Below are 22,623 nucleotides of genomic sequence, written 5' to 3' on the forward strand. Positions count from 1 at the left end.
CTTCCGAGCCCCGACGTGTGTCCATACAGTAGTTTTCTCCCACATATGGGGTGTCAGCGTACTCAGGACAAATTGGACAACAACTTTTGGGGGTCCAATTTCTCCTGTTACCCTTGGGAAAATGAAAAAATTGGGGACTAATTGATCATGTTTCTGGAAAAAATACAATTTTTTTATTTTCATGCCCGGGCATTATAAACTTCTGTGAAGCCCTTGGGGGTTCAAAGCGCTCACCACACATCTAGATAAGTTCCTTAGGGGGTCTCGTTTCCAAAATAGGGTCACTTGTGGGGGTTTCCACTGTTTAGGTACATTAGGGGCTCTCCAAAGGCAACATGACACCCGCAGACCATTCCATCAAAGTCTGCATTCCAAAACGTCACTACTTCCCTTCCGAGCCCTGACGTGTGTCCATACAGTAGTTTTCTCCCACATATGGGGTGTCAGCGTACTCAGGACAAATTGGACAACAACTTTTGGGGTTCAATTTCTCCTGTTACCCTTGGGAAAATGAAAAAATTGGGGACTAATTGATCATGTTTCTGGAAAAAATGTGATTTTTTTTTTTTATTTTCATGCCCTGGCATTATAAACTTCTGTGAAGCACTGGGGGGGTCAAAGTGCTCACCACACATCTAGATAAGTTCCTTAGGGGGTCTAGTTTCCAAAATGGTGTCATTTGTGTGGGGGTTCCACTGTTTTGGTACATCAGGAGTTTTCCAAACGCGACATGGTGTCCGATCTCAATTCCAGCCAAAAACGTCAAATGGCGCTGCTTCCCTTCCGAGCTCTGCCATGTGCCCAAATAGTGGTTTACCCCCACATGTGGAGTATCAGCATACTCAGGACAAATTGCACAATAACTTTTAGGGTCCTGTTACCCTTGGAAAAATAAGAATTGAGGGTGAAAAGATTTTTGTGGAAAAAATATGATTTTTTAATTGTATGGCTTTATGTTAGAAACTTCTGTGAAGCCCATGGGGGTTCAAAGTTCTCACCACACATCTAGATAAGTTCCTTAGGGGGTCTAGTTTCCAAAATGGTGTCATTTGTGGGGGGTTTCCACTGTTTTGGTACATCAGGGGTTTTCCAAACGCGACATGGTGTCCGATCTCAATTCCAGCCAAAAACGTCAAATGGTGCTGCTTCCCTTCCGAGCTCTGCCATGCGCCCAAATAGTGGTTTACCCCCACATGTGGGGTATCAGCGTACTCAGGACAAATTGCACAATAACTTTTAGGGTCCTGTTACCCTTGGGAAAATAAAAATTGGGGTGAAAAGATCATTTTTGTGGAAAAAATATGATTTTTTAATTGTACCGCTGTACGTTATAAACTTCTGTAAAGCCCTTGTGTGTTCAAAGTTCTCACCACATATCTAGATAAGTTCCTTGGGGGGGTCTAGTTTCCAAAATGGGGTCACTTGTAGGGGGTTTCCACTGTTTAGGTACATCAGGGACTCTCCAAACGTGACATAGCGTCCAATCTGAATTCCAGCCAATTTTGCATTGAAAAAGTCAAACGGCGCTCCTTCCATTCTGAGCTCTGCAATGCGCCAAAACAGTCGTTCCCCCCCACATATCAGGTATCTGCGTACTCAGGACAAATTGCACAATAACTTTGGCAGTTCAATTTCTCCTGTTACCCTTGGTAAAATAAAAAAAATTGAACCTGAAGTATTTTTTTTATGAAAAAAAGTTAGATGTTCATTTTTTTTTAAATATTCAAAAAAATTCCTGTGACGCACCTAAAGGGTTAATAAACTTCTTTAATGTGGTTTTGAGCACCTTAAGGGGTGCAGTTTTTAGAATTGTGTCACTTTTGGGTATTTTCTATCATATAGACCCCTCAAAGTGGCTTCAAATGTGATGTGGTCCTAAAAATAAAATGGTGTTGTAAAAATGAGAAATCGCTGGTCAACTTTTAACCCTTATAACTTCCTAACAAAAAAAATTTTGGTTCCAAAATTGTGCTGATGTAAAGTAAACATGTGGGAAATGTTAGTTATCAAGTTTTTTGTGTGCCGTATCTCTGTGATTTAAGGGCAAAAAAATTCAAAGTTGGAAAATTGCGAAATTTTCAAAATTTTCGCCAAATTTCCGTTTTTCTCACAAATAAACGCAAGTTATTTGAATGAAATTTTACCACTAACATGAAGTACAATATGTCACGAGAAAACAATGTCAGAATCACCGGGATCCATGGAAGCGTTCCAGAGTTATGACCTCATAAAGGTACAGTGGTCAGAATTGTAAAAATTGGCCCGGTCATGAACGTGCAAACCACCCTTGGGGGTGAAGAGGTTAAAAAACAAAAAGGAAAAGTTCCCTATTTCTCCTTTTTTAGCCCTTACCCATTCAGCACTCTGTAAGCTCCAGTGGTCTTTGTTTTCAAAATGCAAGCACGTGACCACTGCAGCCAATCTGTGGCATTCACGTACCATACTACTGCTATTCCAGCTCCCCGCTGAGCGTTGGGGCCAGCAGCGTATGGCACGTGACCAAAACCACAGAGATGAGCCAAAGAAAGGGTCTAAAGGACAGGTCTGTCTGGAGACCAATTTGCAAACTAAGTGGTTGTAAGAAGCACAGGGGTGTAACTACCGGGGTAGCAGCTGAAGCGGTTGCTATGGGGCCCGGCCCATACAGGGGCCTGCCCGGCCGGGCTCCGGCTCCAATCGGCGCTACCCGGGTAGTGCAGTATTACACAACTTGAACTCCTCCTGACCTCCTCCTAGCATCATAGCATGTGACACGATTACATCTTCAGTTCTCAGCGGCGTCAGCGCAGCTCCTTCCTGTTTCCAGCGTCCGCTAATTACCTATGCGCATAAGTAATGAGCGGCTCATTACCTATGTACATATGTAATGAGCGGCACTGACGGCTCCCTGGTTGGCTGTCTCCAGCGGCAGCGGCGGCTCCTGTTTGTGTCTGGTCTCACGACGTGGTGACGCACTGACGCCGGTGAGTCACTCTGGGCCCGGGCCTGACCGCTGCGTGACCTGGTCCGAATCTTCTCTGCTGTCTGCACAGCACAGTGCAGTCAGTGGTTCGCGCGGGCGGTGAGTCACCGGCGTCAGGGTCCTCCCGAGTCCCGACTCCTGCGTTTCTTTCCTTGCTCTCCTCTCCTGTGACTCTGTGACTTTGAGTGACGTGTTACCGTGCGTGCCGCTGCCGCATCCCTGAGCCGTGACTGAGCACTCCTGTGGGGTCCGGTGAGTACCGTGAGTGAGTCACATACTCACAGTGCGTCCGTCTAGCTAGCATAATACACACAGTACACACTGCTCTGGCTGCGATGGGGCAGCGTTATAAAACCGCTGCACCGCAGATAATCATAAACATAAACGGATACAAGGCTGTGTGCAGACGCTGCGGAATCCGCTGCGGATTCATCCTTGCGCATTTTGCAAAAACCGCAGATAAATCCGCAGGTCAAAAGACCTGTGGTTTATCTGCGGATTAGCCTGCGGTTTCACCATCTCCACAATGGTGGAGATAGGAAACCGCTGCGGATTCCGCAGAAAGAATTGACATGTCAATTCTTTGCGGTTTCAAAACTGCAGGAAATCCGCGCGGAAATATCCGCACCGTCTACACAGCGGGTTTTTTTTTCCATTTATTTGAATGGTACTGTACAACGCTGCTAAAACTGCTGCGGGTCCGCAGCGGCCAAATCCACTGCGGAAACGCAGCAGAATCCGCAGCGTGTGCACACAGCCTAATGGAGCAGTAGGAGCTGCGGAGCCGGAGAGTATTTATTATCAGCTTATAACGGGCACTGGCAGTCACCTGTAATATCAGCTCAGCGCTATTAATAACAGTGCAGCGGCCTGCGGATTATATCTCTGCGGACTGCGCGGATTATATCTCTAGATTATATCTCTGTAGATTATATCTCTGTCTGTGCTGTATATCTCTGTGGATTATATCTCTGTATATTATTTCTCTATAGATTATATCTCTGTGGATTATTTCTCTGACACTAGTGACTAGTCAGTGTCAGTCCATCAATGTCTAAAATAGCAGGGCAGGGGAAAGGGTCCAGCTCCAGCAGGGGACACTAGGGCCGGGAGACAGTCACACAGTGACACAGACTAGTACAATGTCCTTGGCTGATGGCTGTGTCGTGGTGGGTGGGGGACTCTCTCTGTTCTGCCGGATGTGTGGTGGTGGTGGACGGTGGTGGTGGACTCTCTGCCGGGCTCCCTGTCTGACTCCTGCAGCCCTGCGGCCTGCTCAGTACGTCCAGTGTCCTCCTCCTCGGTCATGCAGCTCTGCGTGCTCCCGACTACTGCTGTCCTGCAGTGCCGGCCCGGCTGTGTGTTGGTGGTGTGTGCTCTCTGCCAGCCTCCCTGTGTGACTCCTGCAACCCTGCGGCCTGCTCAGTGTGTCCAGTGTCCTCCTCCTCGGTCATGCAGCTCTGCCGGCTCCCGACTACCGCTGTCCTGCAGTGCCGGACAGTGCTGGCCCGGCTGTGTGGTGGTGTTGTGTGCTCTCTACCGGCCTCCCTGTCTGACTCCTGCAGCCCTGCGGCCTGCTCAGTGCGTCCAGTGTCCTCCTCCTCGGTCATGCAGCTCTGCCGGCTCCCGACTACCGCTGTCCTGCAGTGGCGGACAGTGCCGTCCCGGCTGTGTGGTGGTAGTGTGTGCTCTCTGCCGGCCTCCCTGTGTGACTCCTGCAACCCTGCGACCTGCTCAGTGTGTCCAGTGTCCTCCTCGGTCATGCAGCTCTGCCGGCTCCCGACTACCGCTGTCCTGCAGTGCCGGACAGTGCCGGCCGGGCTGTGTGGTGGTAGTGTGTGCTCTCTGCCGGCCTCCCTGTGTGACTCCTGCAACCCTGCGGCCTGCTCAGTGTGTCCAGTGTCCTCCTCGGTCATGCAGCTCTGCCGGCTCCCGACTACCGCTGTCCTGCAGTGCCGGACAGTGCCGGCCCGGCTGTGTGGTGGTGGTGGTGTTGTGTGCTCTCTGCTGGCCTGCCTGTCTGACTCCTGCAACCCTGCGGCCTGCTCAGTGCGTCCAGTGTCATCCTCCTCGGTCATGCAGCTCTGCCGGCTCCCGACTACCGCTGTCTTGCAGTGCCGGACCGTGCCGGCCTGGCTGTGTGGTGGTGTGTGATTGTGTGCTCTCCGCCGGGCTTCCTCTGTCTCCTGCCCTGTGTAGAGCTGGCTAGCCTGGTGTGGTGAGCTGCTCTGCTGTCTCTGCACCCTCCCTGGTGATGGGGCCCTAATGAGAGGAAAAATAGGTTTCTGGGGCCCCACGCAACGGTGGTCGCCCCTATGCTGTGTTAATAGTACGTCACCATTCTCCCTGGAAGTGCCGGCTACCTGATGGGGTCCCACTGAGAGGAAAAATAGCTTTCTGGGGGCCCATGGTTGTCGCCTACGCAGTTTAATAGTATATCATTCTCGTCACCATGCTCGCTGGAAGCTGTTCCGGAGCAGAGGAGGCCATAGTATGCTGCATGGAGGAGCACGGGGGCCATAATGTGCTGCATGGAGGAGCAGGGGGGGCCATAATGTGCTACATGGAGGAGCAGGGGGCCCATAATACTGTATGAAGGAGCAGGTGCCCCATAATACTGTATGGAGGAGCAGGTGCCCCATAATACTGTATGGAGGAGCATTATATGGGGCACATAATACTGTATGGCGGACTATGAGGTGCCCATAATACTGTATGGCGGACTATGAGGTGCCCATAATACTGTGTTCTGGACTATGAGGTGCCCATAATAATCTTAATCATAATAATCTTAATCCTAATAATCTTTCTGCAGTGGTGTTTGGTATGTTAACAAATCTATTGAGTTCTAGAGGTGGGTGAATGTAATAGAAAGGACATGCCATGTCCTTTCTTTGGGCTGTTTCACACAGGTGATTTTACCGAAGGGGCTTGTGTTGCTGGGATTTTACAGAAATATCTCGGCTTCTAGTGGTTTAATATAAACTGGGTGGTGTTAAACTGTTGGCACCTAGTGATATTATGGATCTGTTTATATGTGGTACTTGCAGACAAAGTGCACAAGTGACACAAGATCACTTACTATGTCAACGTATCACCATCTGAGTGGTGCTCAAAAACGTAAAAAGAAAACGGAAGAGGGTTTGAAGAGTCAAAAAATGACTAAAATTAGTAGTTTTTTTTCGACCCCTAAAGTTGTGGGTGAAAGCTCTAATACCCCGACCACAGTGGTATCTGTTGCAGAAGAGACAAGTTCAGAAAGTTGCGATCCTATTGTTAATGTGGAAACCCAGGTGGCGGAGTTTGCCAGTACTAGGCAGTCTGCTGTGGATGATCCTCACTTAGTAGATGAAGATAGTGAAAGTGTATGTGATAGTGATATGAGCCTATTACAAGCCATCATCCCCACCTCAGATGAGCCAATGCATACCAGTGCCACCAGTGAAACTGCAAGCACATCTACCTGTAACATTTAAGATGCTGCTGTTTCTGAGAAGTATGCAACTGATAGGGCTCATTATCCTGTAACAATTTTTGACCCCACTGTAAAAAGATTCATTATTTCCCAGGGTCCCTGTAGGCCTTCTGGTCCTTTTCCCAGAGATCATGATTCAGATAAAAGATGTTTTTCTGAAAAATATTATGAAAGAATCACACAAACAGGACTTAAAATTCCTGTCATGTGGCTGTGTTATTCTCCTAAACTCAATGCTGCTTATTGTGAACCATGCTGGTTATTTGGGGATCGTAAAAAGCAAGGTTTTGAACCAGCCTGGGCAAAAGGTATTAATAAATGGAAGAATTTAACATCAAAAATTCAGACCCATGAGAGCTCAAATGCTCACATTGAAGCATGTAAGGTGTATGACCAGTGGAGGAAACAGGGAACTATAGATGAGGAAAATGAGAAGCTAATCAGGCGGGAAAAGAGCTATTGGAGGCAAGTTCTCCAAAGAATTATAAATGTGACATTAACTATGGCAATGGCAAATTTACCATTTCGCGGTCATCGATAGCATTTAGGTGAAATGAATAATGGGAAATTTCTCTCCATAGTTCAGCTTCTTGCAGAGTATGATCCGGTTCCAAAAGAACTTGTTCAAAAGCCCCAGAGATCAATAAAATATCTGAGCCCAAAAATCCAAAATGAGATCATTCAAATTCTTTCACAACAAGTACAGAAGGAAATAGTCACAGATATTAAACAGGCACAATTTTGCTCTGTTATCATGGATACTACACAGGACATTTCAAAAGTCGATCAGCTAAGCCAGGTTTTCCGCTATATTTCTATAGCCAGAGATGCAAACAGAAGAGCAACCGGTGTGAAAATTAATGAAGTATTTCTGGGTTTTCATACTGTGAAAGATCAGAGTGCCGCAGGCATAGAAAATGACATCATTGGCTGTATAGAGAGTAAAGGCCTATGGTTAAAAAAGTGTTGTGGCCAGGGATATGATGGAGCTGCCACAATGAGTGGCATATACTCAGGAGTTCAGGCCAGAATTTCTGAAAAAGAACAAAATGCTCTTTATGTGCACTGTGCAGCACATAATCTTAATCTGGTACTGCAAGACTCAATGGCAAATATGAGAGAAATTGCAATTTTTTTTGACATTGTGCAGAATTTGTACTCATTTTTTGGTGACAGTATAAGACGGTGGGAAATTCTTTCCACTTTTGCAACTTAATCGAGCTTGACTTTAAAAAAGTTATGCCCCACTCGTTGGTCGTCACGCCATGACTCCCTGTTAGCCTTACGTTTTCGATTTATGGATGTATTGCAAGCACTATCAAAGATCATGCTCACCTCAACCAAAACAAAAGAAAGAGAAGTTGCAGCGTCGCTAAAAAAAAAAATTGAATCATTTGAGTTTATATTTTTAGTTGTTGTTCAAACAAAGATTTTGGAAAATATACATGCAGTTTTGAAAGGTTTGCAAACAAAAAACATTGATTTGTCAAATGCATCCAAACTAATAAAAAATGTGCTAGACAATTTAAGTGACTACAGAAATCAGTTTGAGGAAGCAAAACAGACTGCAGGAACACTTGCACAACAGTGGGAAATATCATCACAATTTGGAAAGAAACGGATCCCAAAAGTCAAACGTCATTTTGATGAGTTGGCAGTTGATGAGAGGTTAAGTGATGCCGAAAAACATTTTAAAGTTACAGTTTTTTTTCCATGTTTAGACATTATAACATCTCAGCTTCAAAACAGGTTTAGGGGACTTATCAGATTCTAAGTCGATTTGGTATAATTCAGCCTGAAATGCTTTCGTCTGCATCTGATGATGTTCTATTCAAAGCCGCAGTAAATCTGCAGGAAATCTACAAACAAAATTTAGCGCTTGATTTTCCTGGTCAACTACTCAGTTTTCGCTCTGCATTAAGGGAAGAGATCCAAAAGTCCTCTTCTGTCAGTGACCTTGCCCATCTCCTTTTGATAGACAACAATGCCCTTTCATCCACATTGCCAGATGTGTGTGTAGCCTTTCTGCTATTTTTAACACTACCTGTTACAGTAGCCAGTGCTGAAAGATCGTTTTCTAAACTAAAATTAATAAAAAACTACATGCGGAGTACCATGTCGGAGCAAAGACTTTCCGGCCTTGCGATTCTGAGCATTGAAGATGAGAGGGCTAGGAAACTAGACATAGACAGCATTGTGGACACCTTTGCTGATGTGAAGGCACGCACGCGTGTGTTGTAAGAAACGATGGTCTTCTGCGTAAGTGTAAAGTTCTTTGGGAGTTGAGAAGGTTTTGACTACTAATCGTTGAACCGATGCAGGTTTTTGTTGAACTAACACAGTTTTGCTAACAAAGTTTCAAGTTAAAGTTCTATTGCATGTTTGGTTTTAAGTTACACCCCAGAAGGGACTAATTGACCATTTACTGGTCTTTACAGTGTCTAAAAACATAATATTAATTGTGTTATTGTTACTTTTCTTTTAGGTTGATCTTTTTATAGTTCTATTGGAGTTCAAGTTTTGTTAATGTAAGTATGGAATTTAAGTTTTAACAGTAGTATTGTAACTAAAATATATAGAACTTATTAATTTATAGAACTATAAATGTAAAAAACAGAATTGTACATATAGATTGCTTACATTTCGTTCTTTGGCCTTTAGGTTCCCTCATTTCGAAACTTAGACATTTTAGAAGTTGGAATAAGTTTTCAAATTGCAATTGCATATCTTTTCAAGAGATGAAAACAAGTTATTTCTGCTACAGTTTCAAGTGAGTTTTGTTGACTTACGTTTAGGTTTAAAAATAAGTACATTTTAACTGAATGTTATACTGTTATTTTAGTTTACTTTATGAGACATTTTATGACGATTTAATAATTGTCTTCTTTTGGTTTTAGGTTGTACTTATACATTTTAGAAGTTAGAACGGGTTATTAAGCAAGAAGAGATAGAAACTTGTCATGTCCACGGTAGTACTTCAAATTTCAGGTAAGTGTTTAATGAACTATTGTGTATTTGTATTTACATAAGTGAGCAACTTAAAATATAAAATGATCAATGCTTAACTAATTTGATTGTATTGACTGAGTTACAGGATTAGGAATAATTGTGTTACATTATTTCTAATTCTGTTACTTAATGTGACTCTAGTATGCATTATCGTTAATGGGTGTGTCTTGAAGGGGGTGTGTCTTGAAGGGGTGTGTCTTTGAGGGGGCCCCGTTTAAAAGTTTGCTATGGGGCCCAATCAGTTCTAGTTACGCCCCTGAAGAAGCACTTTGGTTACGGTTCTAATTTAGTCCCAGCTCTGTGGTAATTAATTCTTGGTGGTGAAATTCTGCCAGGGATCAAGCATTATGGGAAAAATAAATTTGACATTTTGCCTGCTTTTTCTCCCTTTATGTGTTGGCAGGTTCATGGGAATGAAGTAGGAGCAGCCTCATTGCTGGCAAAAAATAATGAAAAAAGTTCTGTTACTGGAGAGGATTCACTTACCTTGAAAAAATCTGAAGATCAATTCTGAAAATAGACCTAGATTTTTGGTCCATAATGCAATAGAATTTGTGACCAATCGTCTGTTGGATTCTGTTTTATGATAGCCATTTAATTACCCCATCATGTTAGAAACATTTGTATCATCAACATGATGCACAAAAATACCTTCCCAGATTTCCTTATGTTTAAAATGCTGCACTTATTAGGAAGGAGACATTGAACTTGAAGAGTAACTTTTGTCTTGATTTTTCTTACTTATCATGGCACTTGAATTGGCTATGATCCCTGGATGTCTGGTTCCTGAGACTACCCCTCATTCTCATCCCCCCCTCCCCTTCTCATCAATATCTCATCCCTCTTCCCCTCCACCTATGGAGAAATGTGCAGCTCAGTAGACAGGAGAGCATAACCCCACACTGCTCCTGTCTGAGAGCACACTGCTCCTGTCTGAGCGCACACTGCTCCTGTCTGAGCGCACACTGCTCCTGTCTGAGCGCACACTGCTCCTGTCTGAGCGCACACTGCTCCTGCCTGAGCGCACACTGCTCCTGCCTGAGCGCACACTGCTCCTGTCTGAGCGCACACTGCTCCTGTCTGAGCGCACACTGCTCTTGTCTGAGCGCACACTGTGTTTGCGCTGGGGGGATTCATAAGTCTGCAGTCAGAGTGTGACTGCAGACTTTCCATTTTAGGTCGGACAACATCTTTAAGATAGCTACTGTGCCTTTATTGATGTACTTCCCGACACAGTTAGCTCTGATTTCACACACTGGGTCGGACATCAGTCAGGGCGAGTTCACAGATTTTGTTTTACTCCCATCGGCAGCAGTGCCAAGATAACTTTTGAGAGTTACTCATGACTGTGTTCAAGTCCAATTTCTCCTTCCTTATAAAGTCATCAGTTTGAACATGGAGTAATCTACAGATTTTTCTATGTGCCTAAAACATGCTACAGGTGATTTATTAAAATTTTTGATGACCGGTTCACTTTAAATAATGTTTTATCATTATTATGTTTCATTTGTTTTCACTTGGGCATTGAATGCGCTTCTAATATGTCAGAGATCACATGGGGAAATGTGTGATCTCAGACTAATCCCAGATTTTGAGGATAAAAGGACTTAAAGTCCACACTCCTGAAACTCAAATGCTAGATTCGTTGTTCACATCGCAGATGAGCCTCTGCCAGAGGTGGCTGACAGCGACTTTCTCCCCTCTTCTCTTTCAAAACACACAAATGTTCAGTTGAGCTGCAAAAATCATGTGTACTGATGTGATAGATGTCTCAAAGACGTTCTGCTAACAGCAATCTCGTGTATGAGCACTTTAACTTCTTTCAAAAGCAAAGCTCCTGGTAGGGCTATGTTCACATTGTGTTTTACTTACCTAGTTGATGCGGTCAGCAAGACATGGTAGACTATGTCTCCGTGTTCACCTCCAAAAGGTGTATATTGCTGAAAATTATGTCCGACAGGGCACACTGACTCCCTATGCATCATTTTAGTAAATGACCCCGTCAGCACATGCGCCCGAATCCTATATTGTGGGGCTTCAGATGTAGGCCCCAGCGGAGTTACTGAAAGTCGGATAAAAACCTCTGTGAACCCAGCCTAAATGTGATCTGAGACATGAGATAAGCTGTGTTTAAACCAAATACAGACCATTGTATGAGACCGCCCCTGTGAAAAATCATAGCTTTCATCTTAAACTGTATTGGCTCATTTTTAATAAATCCTCTTTTACTCCTATATGTTAATTAGATGCATGGTGCACCTTGCCAGTGGATGAGCCGTTCGGTTTAACATCCCATTCAAATGTCTTGCTTGATTGACAACACTGGCTTCACAGTGGCCAGCACTGTCTCCACTGACATGTCACACAGGCGTCATTTGTAAGGGTACCGGCACAGGACAATGGCTGTTCTACGCATGCGCTGGTTCTCTTATTAACGGCGCATGCTCGCGATTTCAGAGGAGACAGCAGCACTAGCACCTGTGAGTCCTGTGGTGCTCAGTTAAGCAGAATGCTTACATCAAGCCAGCGCAGCTACGACATCGCATACTTAGGCCTGTGCCAAATCTGGTAAAGCGGTCTACCAAGACCTTGAGTCCAATTACCCCTTAGTGACGGAGCCAATTTTTTAAATTCTGACCAATGTCACTTTATGTGGTCATAACTCTGGAACGCTTCAACAAATCCCATTGATTTTGAGTTTGTTTTTTCGTGGTACATTATAATTTATGATAATGGTAAATTTAGGTTGATAAGTTTTGTGTTTATTTATATAAAGTTTCAGAAATTTGACAAAAATGTATAAAAATTGCAATTTTCAAAAGTTGAATGATTATCCCTTTAATCCAGATAGTCATATCACAGAAAAACATTAATAAATAACATTTCCCTCATTCCTGCTTTACATCAGCACCATTTTTAAAACGCTAATTTATTTTATTAGCCTTTTAGGAGGTTTAATAATGTAGAAGCAATTTTTCATTTTTTCAAGGAAATTTACAAAATTTATTTTTTGGGGGGACCTATCCAGGTTTGAAGTGAGTTTTGGGGTCCTATGTATTGGAAGACCCCAAATGTGATACCATTTTAAAAACAGCACCCCCTGACATATTGAAAACTTCTGTCAGGTAGTTTATTAACCCTTCAGGTGATTTCCAGGAATTAATGCAAAGTGGTATAGCCGGAATGAAAAAGTGTTTGTTTACCACCTAAATGTCACTAACTTCTGAACTGACCACTAGAGCCGTGAGACTCTAAGGCCGCTATTTGGCATGAAATGCTATGGCAGACATCAGGACCACACAATCATGATCTCAGTGTGTCAATTAAATTAAAGCAGAAGCCCCCACAATCTATTAACCATTTTTTAGACATAGTCACTTTTGACAGCAGCAGCTAAGGGGTTAAACAGATATGGATGGTGCCAACACCGATCATTTGTGATACAGCAAGTTGTCAGCTATAGTGGACAGCCGACAGCTGCTGGACTGTCACCTGTATGGGGATGATATTCTCTTATATCTCAGGTCAGTAAAAAGACGTATTGGCTGTCATTAAGGGGTTAAATATCAAGAAAAATGAAGACTTAAACACAGCAGCTGCTGACAAAGTAATTTTACTCTTAGACATTTGCTTCTGATTGATATTTTGCTGTGTAATTGGTTATACTGATGGAACAAGATGAGCAAATACCCTGCGTTAAGTAAATAGTAATAGTACATATGAATAACACATGGCACTTGGCAAACAGGTTCTGGTCCTGATCTGCCACCATCTACACTGAGGTCATCTGACACTAGGTGAGGTTTTAATATTGGAGGATAGGACCGTCCCAATGGGTACATCTTGTTGTGGTGCAATGGCTTTTACTGTATGCATGCAAAATTACTATTTTCTAACTGCAGGATATTTGCTTATCTTGTTTTTATCTTGGGTTTGGTTATTTTTACATGGCCACAGTGTGAAGATGCTCCTACACGTTGCACTTATACCAATTTATGCTCCTGATTATTTCTTTGGTTTTAGTTGTACAGATGACTTGAATTAGTATTTTTATTTACTTTGTTAACAAATTGTCAGTTTTGCCATATTTTTGAGGTTACTTTATCAAGTGAAATTACTTCAGAAGTCATGTGACCAGGCTTATTAAAGGGTCGATATTGACTTGTAGGCTGCGTTCACACGTAGCGTTTTTTTGCGTTTTCGTGGGAATTCCGCAGCGGAAAAAATCGCCACGAAAACGCAAAAATAAATGCATCCCATGCAATCCTATGGGATTCCGCAATGCTGTGCTAATGCTGCGGATTTTACCGCTGTGGAATCCCATCGCGGTAAAATCTGCAGCATGCTCATTCTGTGTGCAGAATCGCGGTGATCCCGCACCCATAGGAATGCATCGAAACGCTCATTTTATGCATGTGGCTATGCCCACCATGCATAAAGTGAGCGCTCAATGTGCACATGGTACCCAGGGTTTGGAGGACCGGGGTAACATAATCCTGTAAAAAACAATTAAAATAAAAAATAGTGATATACTCACCTTCCGATGGCCCCAGGACTCTTTCCCTCCTCTCACCACACGCCCGGCACCTTCCAGTCCCAGTAATGCTTTGCACGAAATACCGTTGATGACGTTGCGCTCTCACGAGCGTGACGTCATCTCAGGTCCTTCGCTCTAAGTATTACTGGGACCGGAAAATGCCGGGAGCGCCGCTGAGGAGATCAGGGGCCGTCGGAAGGTGAGAATAACCTTTTTATTTCTTTTATTATTTTTTACATTCTGTCTTTTACTATTGAGGCTGTATAGGCAGCTTCAATAGTAAAAAGTTGGTCACACTTGTCAAACACTATGTTTGATGAGTGTGACCAATCTGTCAATCACATTCCAAGCGATTTGAAGCTTGAATTCCGCATGTGAAAATCGCATGAAAAACGCTTGTTTTCCCGGGGAAGGAGTTGTGGAAATGCTGTGGATATTTCCGTATCATTTCTGCAACGTGGGCACATAGCCTTAGAATTGCTACTCCCTATAGGTGGCACTAGAGTTCTAGTCCTCTTCCTCCCTGAAGAGACAATTTGCATATTTCCCAGAGAAGCACTGCGGTTTAAGTCTCCTCACCTCAGCATGTCAGGCTTGACATGTCACTCTCCGCAAGGAGAAATGTTTACCCTTGGATCCTGGTCAGATGTTTCTCACCCCGCCAAATCAGATCACACACTTTGCACAGACGAGGGGCAATATCCCAAAACATGGTCTGCAAATTGAGATTTTGGTTTTGTCTTTTATCCAAAGTCATGTGACAACAGTCGTTAAAGGGTAAATATTGACTTTTAGGATTGTTGCTTCCTAGTTCTAGTCCTCTTCCTCTCTGAAGAGACGATATGAGGTTACTTTAAGATTTAATGTTAAATTTTCTTGGCATTTGTGACTCCTTCACTTGGCATAATATAATTAACCAAAGAAGAAAGGGACTCAAACCCAGAGTGCCAAAAAGTTGAATATATATTTATATAAACAAAGTAAATAAAAAATACCACGTTAATTGAGCACTACTGTGAAAAATGGACCATAGTAAAAATTGGACAATCGGAAAGAGACCAACAAAACCAAGAACCAAAAGAACCGACTAAAAGTCCAAAATATTGCGAGTATAAAATATACATTTTATTAGTATATCAGGATTAAAAAATGGTATGAGATCAACATTGCCTAAATAATAATATAAATCTGTATACAAAGATGGGGCGCAACTATCCAGTAGTATAAAATTGATGTGGATCTCTCTAATAGTACAAGGATATAGAGCAGTTATCAAAAACCATATAATATATTTAAAGTGATATAAAAATATATATATAAAAATGTATATAAGATATATATGTGATTATGACAAAAAATGTTTTATTATTATCAAACGTAAAAGATAAATATAAAATGAAAAAATAGTGCAAAACAGTGCAACATGCAATGTAAATGTGTGCAAAAATCACTAAGTAAGTGGAAAATACCACATACATAAAGTGATGACGTGCAAATATCAAAATCACCACCAGGTGTCAGTATATCCAAAGAGACTCGTTACACTAAAGTGATATCCAAATATATAGAAGGCAAAATAATAGTGGAAAAATAAAGTGCAGAGTGTCAGTATGTCCACATCCAGTATTCAAAGACCAGGAACACATGAAAATAAGTACGTACAGGTAAGTATTGTATTAGGCTGGTACCAACATATAACGCACAAAGTAATATTAGCTGCTCCTGGTCTCCTGCTATTCAGTCCTCATAGCAGACCTTTTCACTTTCCTCATTCCTGGATTCCTCTTCAGCTTGGGTTCACTTTACAAAGGGTCTGAGGCTGACAGGACGTTGTCTTGATGCCTGGTGAGAAGCTACGTTGCCCTGAGCTGAAAAGGATCCTAGAGTCCTCAACGATGACATCAAAATAATGAAAATAGCATTTGCTTGGACGGAGCTCAGTGATTGGTGGCAGTGATTTTGACGTGATGTCACTGCTACAGCCAACTAACGGTGACCAGGATTAGCGGAAAAGACAGCGCTGGACCACAGAGCTGCACAGCTCTGTCGATGGAATAGTGGCCGCGGCCGGATACTGCACAGTCACACTCTATTCAAATCAATGGGTGGTGGATGTGTAACAAGGTGACACGGGGTTTTAGTACCAGCCGAGTCAACTAAGCCACAGTCAGTATACACCCCGGGACCTTGTACAGAAATAGGCAGGACAGACGCAATTCCAGTTACAGTTGCAGTCCAACAGGGAAACAGTTTAATAAAAGGTGTGAAAAAACAAAGGATCACACTGGCGCTAATCAAAATGTGACTATAGGGCATGTCACACTATGAGATATCGCTAGCAATATCGCTATAACTAGTGACGTTATAGCGATATTGCTAGCGATATCTCTGTGTCTGATACTTACCTACAACCCGCTCCCCCACTGGTTATCGCTGATCGCGTGAGAACGTTCAGGACCGTTTCTCGTCGTCAGCTTCCTGCTGTGAGGACGAGCGACGCGTGGAGCCGGGCGGGAGGACGCAGGATCGCCTGGTGTGACAGGTAAGTAGCGACCCCCGTCCCCAGCGATGTTGCTGGTGAGATCTGCCTGTGTGGCAGCTCACTAGCGACCACTTAGCGATGTACCAGCGATCCTGACCGCGTCATATCGCTGGTCGGGATCGCTGGTACATCGCTAAGTGTGACAGTACCTTAAAAGAGGAGCTGCTGGCAGTCTGGCAGATATAGTGTGCTAATCTGCCTATAAAATAGTGACTGTTCAAATGCAAATTAGATTGCCGCGCTCAGTAGCAAGCTCCAAAGTTGCTGCTGGAAGGAACCTGACCTGTCATTGTCATTCACAAGCTGGGGGAAGTGTGACAGGGTCCTGCATGCGATGATCAGACGTCGGGGGAGTTTTCTGCACAATGGTCAGTAATGTCTGTGGGAGTGTCCTCCCGTTGAAAAGAAACCCCCGTGGAGACACTGAAGGGCACAGCAGGTAGCCTCGGCCGACGGCGCCGCTGTGAGGTAGCGTGGTGAGCGGTGACGTCACCTGTCCAAGAATGATGGACATGTGCAAGGGCCAATCCCGACGCGTTTCGAGGGAAACGTCCCTCTTTCTCAAGGTTCAGAGCCAGCAGAACCGAATGCTAACGGATATATATTACACACACAGTACATATATTATATATCCATCTCAGTGAAATAATATATGTATTTTTAGATGTGTGGGGGTCCAAATAGAACTTTTGCTACGGGGCTCTGTGATTGCTATGTACGCCCCTGCTTGCAGGGCAGTAATAATGAGGGCAATCTGCCTTGTTTCTCGGGGCTCCAGGGTCCATTTGCCAGATTGCCATCATCATAAGCAGCATATCGAGCAGGGAGGGGGGCCCAGACACATTTCTTGAATAGGGGCTCCAAGCTCATTAGTGTCTGCCCCATGCCCTCAGCCAGTGGCATGTCGCTAATAGCAGCACACCATGCAGCTGCTATGTTGCCCGTGAGTCAGGGAGACCCGCCCAGTGTCAGAGGAGCAGCGGGTGACAGGAGGCAGGAGCCAGCAGCTGCGGCTAAAGCCTGTGCCCGCTGCTAAAGAGAAATTCCTATTCACTGCTCCACATGCCCATAGTCGCTCCCACCACTATGTATTGAAGCTGGTGCCTAGAGATGGGAGGGACTATAGGAGTGGAGAGCAGTGAATATTAATTTCACTTTAATAGCGGGCACAGTAGCTGCAGCTTCAGGCTTCCTGCTGCTAGGCGATCACATGTGCCCGCTACTAAAGGGAATGAATATTCACTGCTCTCCATGCCAATAAATACGGTTTATATCAGTGAGCAAGTGAGTATGTGGTGGCCATAATACTGTGGGACTGCATTATATTCTATGTGGGGGTTGCATTATATTATATGAGGTCAGAATTATATTCTATCTAGGGACTGCATTATACTGTATTGAGGACTATGGGAGTGTATTTTTTATGGAGGACTATGGGCAGTGTATTATACTCTATGGAGGACTATGGGGAGTCTATTATACTATATGGAGGACTATGGGGAGTGTATTATACTATATGCAGGACTATGGGATGTCTATCATGCTATATGAGAACTGTGGGGAGTATATTATACTATATAGAGAGCTATGGGGAGTGTGTTATACTATATGGAGGACTATGGGGAGTCTATTATACTATATGGAGGACTATGGGGAGTCTATTATACTAAATGGAGGACTATGGGAAGTCTATTATACTATATAGAGGACTATGGGGAGTGTATTATACTATATGGAGAACTTGGGGGAGTACATTATACTATATGGAGGACTATGGGGAGTCTTTTATACTATATGGAGGACTATGGGGAGTCTATTATACTACACTCCCCAAAGTCCTCCATGAATTATACTATATGGAAGACTAGGGGGAGTGCAAAATGCAGGATATTCATCAAGTGATTGGATTGGTTATGCCGGAACAAAAATAATTTTTCTCGGCAGCACATCGCTCTGTGAAAACTGCAGATATGCTGCTAAGATGATAACAAGCGGCGAATGACTTCAATATTGTTGATCACACTCGTTTAGTGGCCTGAAATCAGCGCATGTAAATACAACCGAAATGTTTGTGTGATTGAGCAACTTGTTACCATTTGGGGCTGTGATAAAACACTCCGGGATCGCCTTTGCTGGAGTCAAAGGTCATGTGCGTTCAGCATGAAACTCAGGCGCACAGCCGAGGTCCGGGTGTAATTGACACTGGGTCAGGTATATTAAAGATGAAAGCAATGCATAAAGAAAAAAAACATAAAACAAATCCTTGCCTGTCCGGCACTAACTAAACAAAGTCCAACCTAACTACCAACTGGCGGGCTTCTCCCGTCCAGCCAAACTACAGTTGCAGTGGGCACTGTTTCCACTCACGTGTGTCTCTCACACAGACAGGCTCTCTGTGTTCCCAGGCTGAGACACAACCACCTGGCATCCTTTTGTATCCGCCTCCCATTATTCATTAGTCACCAGGTGATATAATGACCAGACTAGGCCACATAGGAAAGGTATCTGGGCGAGATATACCTGCCCTCATCCACTATTCACACATGATTCTCACAGGCCCATTTTAAACTTTTGCCTATGGCCCCATTTTGCCTAAATCCGGCCCTTAGCCACAGGAGAAGATTATAAATGCTGCAGGGGAGGAATTTGTTGCTGATTTAGTATATTGTCCCTAAGATTTTGCATTGGGCTCCAGACTGAATCTTGTGTCTTCATTCATGTTGCAGATTCCTGACAATCAAGATACAGACCTACACAGTCCGGCCAAATCTCATGACTTGGGTACTGAGGAAGCCGCTCCGGTGTCTGAATATTTCTTTTAGTGATATTTAAATGAGGTTGGTGCCATCTGACAGCTATTGGCTTCATACCTCCTCATGTACAGTAATACTGTATGTTCTGGATGTCCTATGTATGTTACTGGGATTACAGCTGTTGTATTATTTATGCTACACTGCCTTTTTATGTTTGTATATATGTATAAATGTTGTGTACAGTTACACCTTATCAAATACCTCTATTTATTTAAAGTTAATTTATTGGCTCATTTTGGGCTGCAGGCCGCTACATGTTGCTGAGCAATGCATTACAGGATGCTAATTTTGGGTCCCGGTACCTGGACCAACATGACTGATCATTCACGTTTACTGCTTTATATACAGGTATACTATATATATTTCATACATATTCGGTAGGGGAGAATCACTCATCTGCACTGCTCCATTCCATAACATTGGTTCAATTGCTGCTGTTTTCTTTACTCGGACCGAAGATATTGTCTTGTGAAAGAGCCAGATAACTGCGGCAAGTTTCTTGGACTTGTAAATATTCTGTTTCTCTTTCATTTTTAGGTTTAAGCTTCTTTTACCAGCCTAAGTTAATATCGAATTCAATTAGATTAAAAATCAAGTTGTCTTTATTTTAATAAAATATAAAAATCTCACTTAAATAAAGGGGTATTCTCTAGTTTGGAACATATACTCTTTGTGTACTGCAGCTTCAGTCCTCTTTAATGGGACCACTGGAGATAGCCGAGCGCTCCTCTTGACTTATATTCAGCCCTCCCATAAGAATGAATGGCGCTGCAGTGTGCATGGTCGACCACTGCTTCATTCACATGGGATTGGTGGAGGTCCCAGCGGTTGGACCACCCTTCCTCCCAACAATCCTGAAATTATCCTGTGTATAGGGGATAATGTCTAAGCTTGAAAATACCTATTTAAATTGGTTTCGAAAGAATGGCGTTTATCACCTGTCCACAGGATAGTTGATAAATAATTGATCACTAGGACCCCCGTCAATCACTAGAATGAGGCGATTGAGTTGTGTTGGTATCACGTGTCCAGCTACTTTCTTCTTTGTCCATAAGAATCACTGTGATGGCCATACACAGATTATTTCCTGGTAAAACCTCTTTAAAGAGAACTTGTCAGCAGCATTTTACTAAGTAAGGCTAGTTTCACATTTGTGATTCTGGGAGCAGCGACGGCCTGTGCACGGCCGCCGCTAAGCCCCGCCCCCTGCTGCGCCTCCGCTGGTAGCTCCGCCTCCGGGCGCATGACGCTGCAGGCGTCATGCGTCCCCTATCTTTATCACAGAGGACGCAGGACGTGCGCAGTCTGCGTTTGGCAGCGCATGCGTCCTTTTGACGGTGCGTCGAGCGCAACCAAAATGCAACAGGTTGCGTTTGCCGCTGGTCGGAGCACCGTCAAAAGGACGCAGGCGCAGCCAAAACGCATACTGCGCATGGCCTGCGTCCTCTGTGATAAAGATAGGGGACGCATGACGCATACAGCATCTTGCGTCCGGAGGCGCGGCAGGGGCGGGGCTTAGCGGCGGCCGTGCGCAGGCCGTCGCTGCGCCCAGAATTGCAAATGTGAAACTAGCCTAAAGTACACACAGCCATATTGATGCTGTCATACTGATTAAAATGATCCCTCAGGTGAAGAAATCTGCTTTGTGGATTTTATTTAATCTCTGTTTGAAGTTTCCTTGTATTCATATCTTCGTGTATCATGTAAGGACAGTGAGTAGGGTCTTCCACTTTGTTCTGTCCTCGCCACTGCATCTCGGTGTAATTTTGCTTTTAAATTTTATCAAAATTTCACGCCATCTGAGCCGCAGACGCTTGTGCAGATTGATCACTTGGAAGCCTTCAGGAAAATGGCTCTGGTGGCTGCTCTGTTCCACCGGTGCCATTTTACCGAAGCCCCCCATTTGTTATAGCTGCGGGTGGTGCTTGCACAGATTGATCTAATGGTGGGCTTCAGTAAAATGACATAGGTGGAACTGCGCAATCCACGCAGACGCACCAACCAGCATCATTTTCCTGAACACTTTCAAGAGATCAATCTGCGGCTAGGACAGTGCAAAAATAAAGAGGAGACACCTAGACACAGCGAAGGGGATGGAAGAAAGCTTAAGAAAATCTACAAAACTGACTTCTTCACCTGCGGGATAATTTCAACCAGTATGACAGTCCCAGTATGACCCTGGTTGTACTTGACTTAGTAAAATGCTGCCGACAGGTCCTCTTTGTCAGAGGCATATCTGGGGGGGGCAGCTGGGGCATGTGCCCCGGGCGCAGCCAGCAGGGGGGCACAGTCAGGTCGCCTAATGCGGCTGTCCGAAGTGTCTACCCTGGCAGTGGCATTCTGCCGTCCCCCCGAACTGGGAGTCGACCATTCTCTGTGCCGACTGTCAAGCTGACAACCGGCACAGAGAAACTGCAGCACACCTGCTCCCAGGGATCAATTGTACTTGAGTCTTACAAACGAGAGTACAATTGAAGCTGCCAGCACCGTGATCAGGTCATGTAGTGACTCTGCTGACGTCACTTGCCTGCGCTGCAAAGGAACACATTGGTGGTAAGTGCTCCAGTGGAGCAGAAGAGACCAAAGATTAAGTGTATGGTGGGGGGAATTTAATGTGTGGGGGAGATTTGGAGTGGGGATGGGGGTTTAATGTGTGTGGGGAGATTTGGAGTGGGGATGGGAGAGTTTAATGTGTGTGGGGAGTTTTGGAGTGGGGATGGGGAGATTTAATGTGTGGGGGGAGATTTGGAGTGGGGATGGGGGATTTAATTTGTGAGTGGAGATTTGGAGTGGGGATGGGGGGGATTTAATATGTGGGAGAGATTTGGAGTGGGGATGGGGGATATTTAATGTATGTGGGGAGATTTGGAATGGGGATGGGGGATTTAATATGTGTGGGGAGATTTGGAATGGGGATGGGGGATTTAATGTGTGTGGGGTCATTTGGGATGGGGGATTTAATGTGGGGGGAGATTCGGAGTGGGGATAACATAGTAACATAGTTTTGAATGCCGAAGGAAGACCTTATGTCCATCTAGTTCAGCCTATTTTTAGTGCAGCTGTTCTGCATTGTTGATCCTTGGGAAGGTAAAAAACTCAGAGTTGAAGCCGATGGGGATCGGGGATTTAATGTGTGGGGAGAGATTTAGAGTGGGGATGGGGGGATTTGATGTGTTGGGAAATTGAGTGGGGATGGGGGGATTTAATGTGAGGGGAGATTTGGAATGGAGATGGGTAGATTTGGAGTGGGGATGGGGGATTTAATGTGTGGGGGGAGATTTGCAG

At 44.2% G+C, this 22,623-nt stretch overlaps 1 protein-coding gene and 1 long non-coding RNA gene across 4 annotated transcripts in view; one reads left to right on the forward strand and one right to left on the reverse strand.

Annotated features, from left to right (window-relative positions):
• Positions 1-20,002, forward strand: part of LOC141097078 (uncharacterized) — a 72,528-nt gene extending 52,526 nt beyond the window's left edge. The window contains exons 5-8 of one of the 3 annotated variants that reach the window (XR_012233844.1): positions 8,923-8,965; positions 9,099-9,207; positions 9,335-9,425; positions 9,850-20,002. Coding sequence is in view for 1 of the 3 variants with exons in the window: in XM_073584049.1 (XP_073440150.1) it covers positions 19,252-19,347 (96 nt within the window). In the remaining 2 variants the exon portion in view is untranslated. The remainder of the gene's footprint in view (positions 1-8,922; positions 8,966-9,098; positions 9,208-9,334; positions 9,426-9,849) is intronic. The other 2 variants (XR_012233845.1, XM_073584049.1) reach the window with 2 other exon arrangements.
• Positions 1-22,623, reverse strand: part of LOC141097081 (uncharacterized) — a 72,215-nt gene that overhangs the window by 17,928 nt on the left and 31,664 nt on the right. The window lies entirely within an intron of this gene.

Source organism: Dendrobates tinctorius, unplaced genomic scaffold (genome assembly GCF_039654945.1).
Source record: "Dendrobates tinctorius isolate UK_male_01 unplaced genomic scaffold, ASM3965494v1 ptg000083l, whole genome shotgun sequence".
Taxonomy (NCBI): domain Eukaryota; kingdom Metazoa; phylum Chordata; class Amphibia; order Anura; family Dendrobatidae; genus Dendrobates; species Dendrobates tinctorius.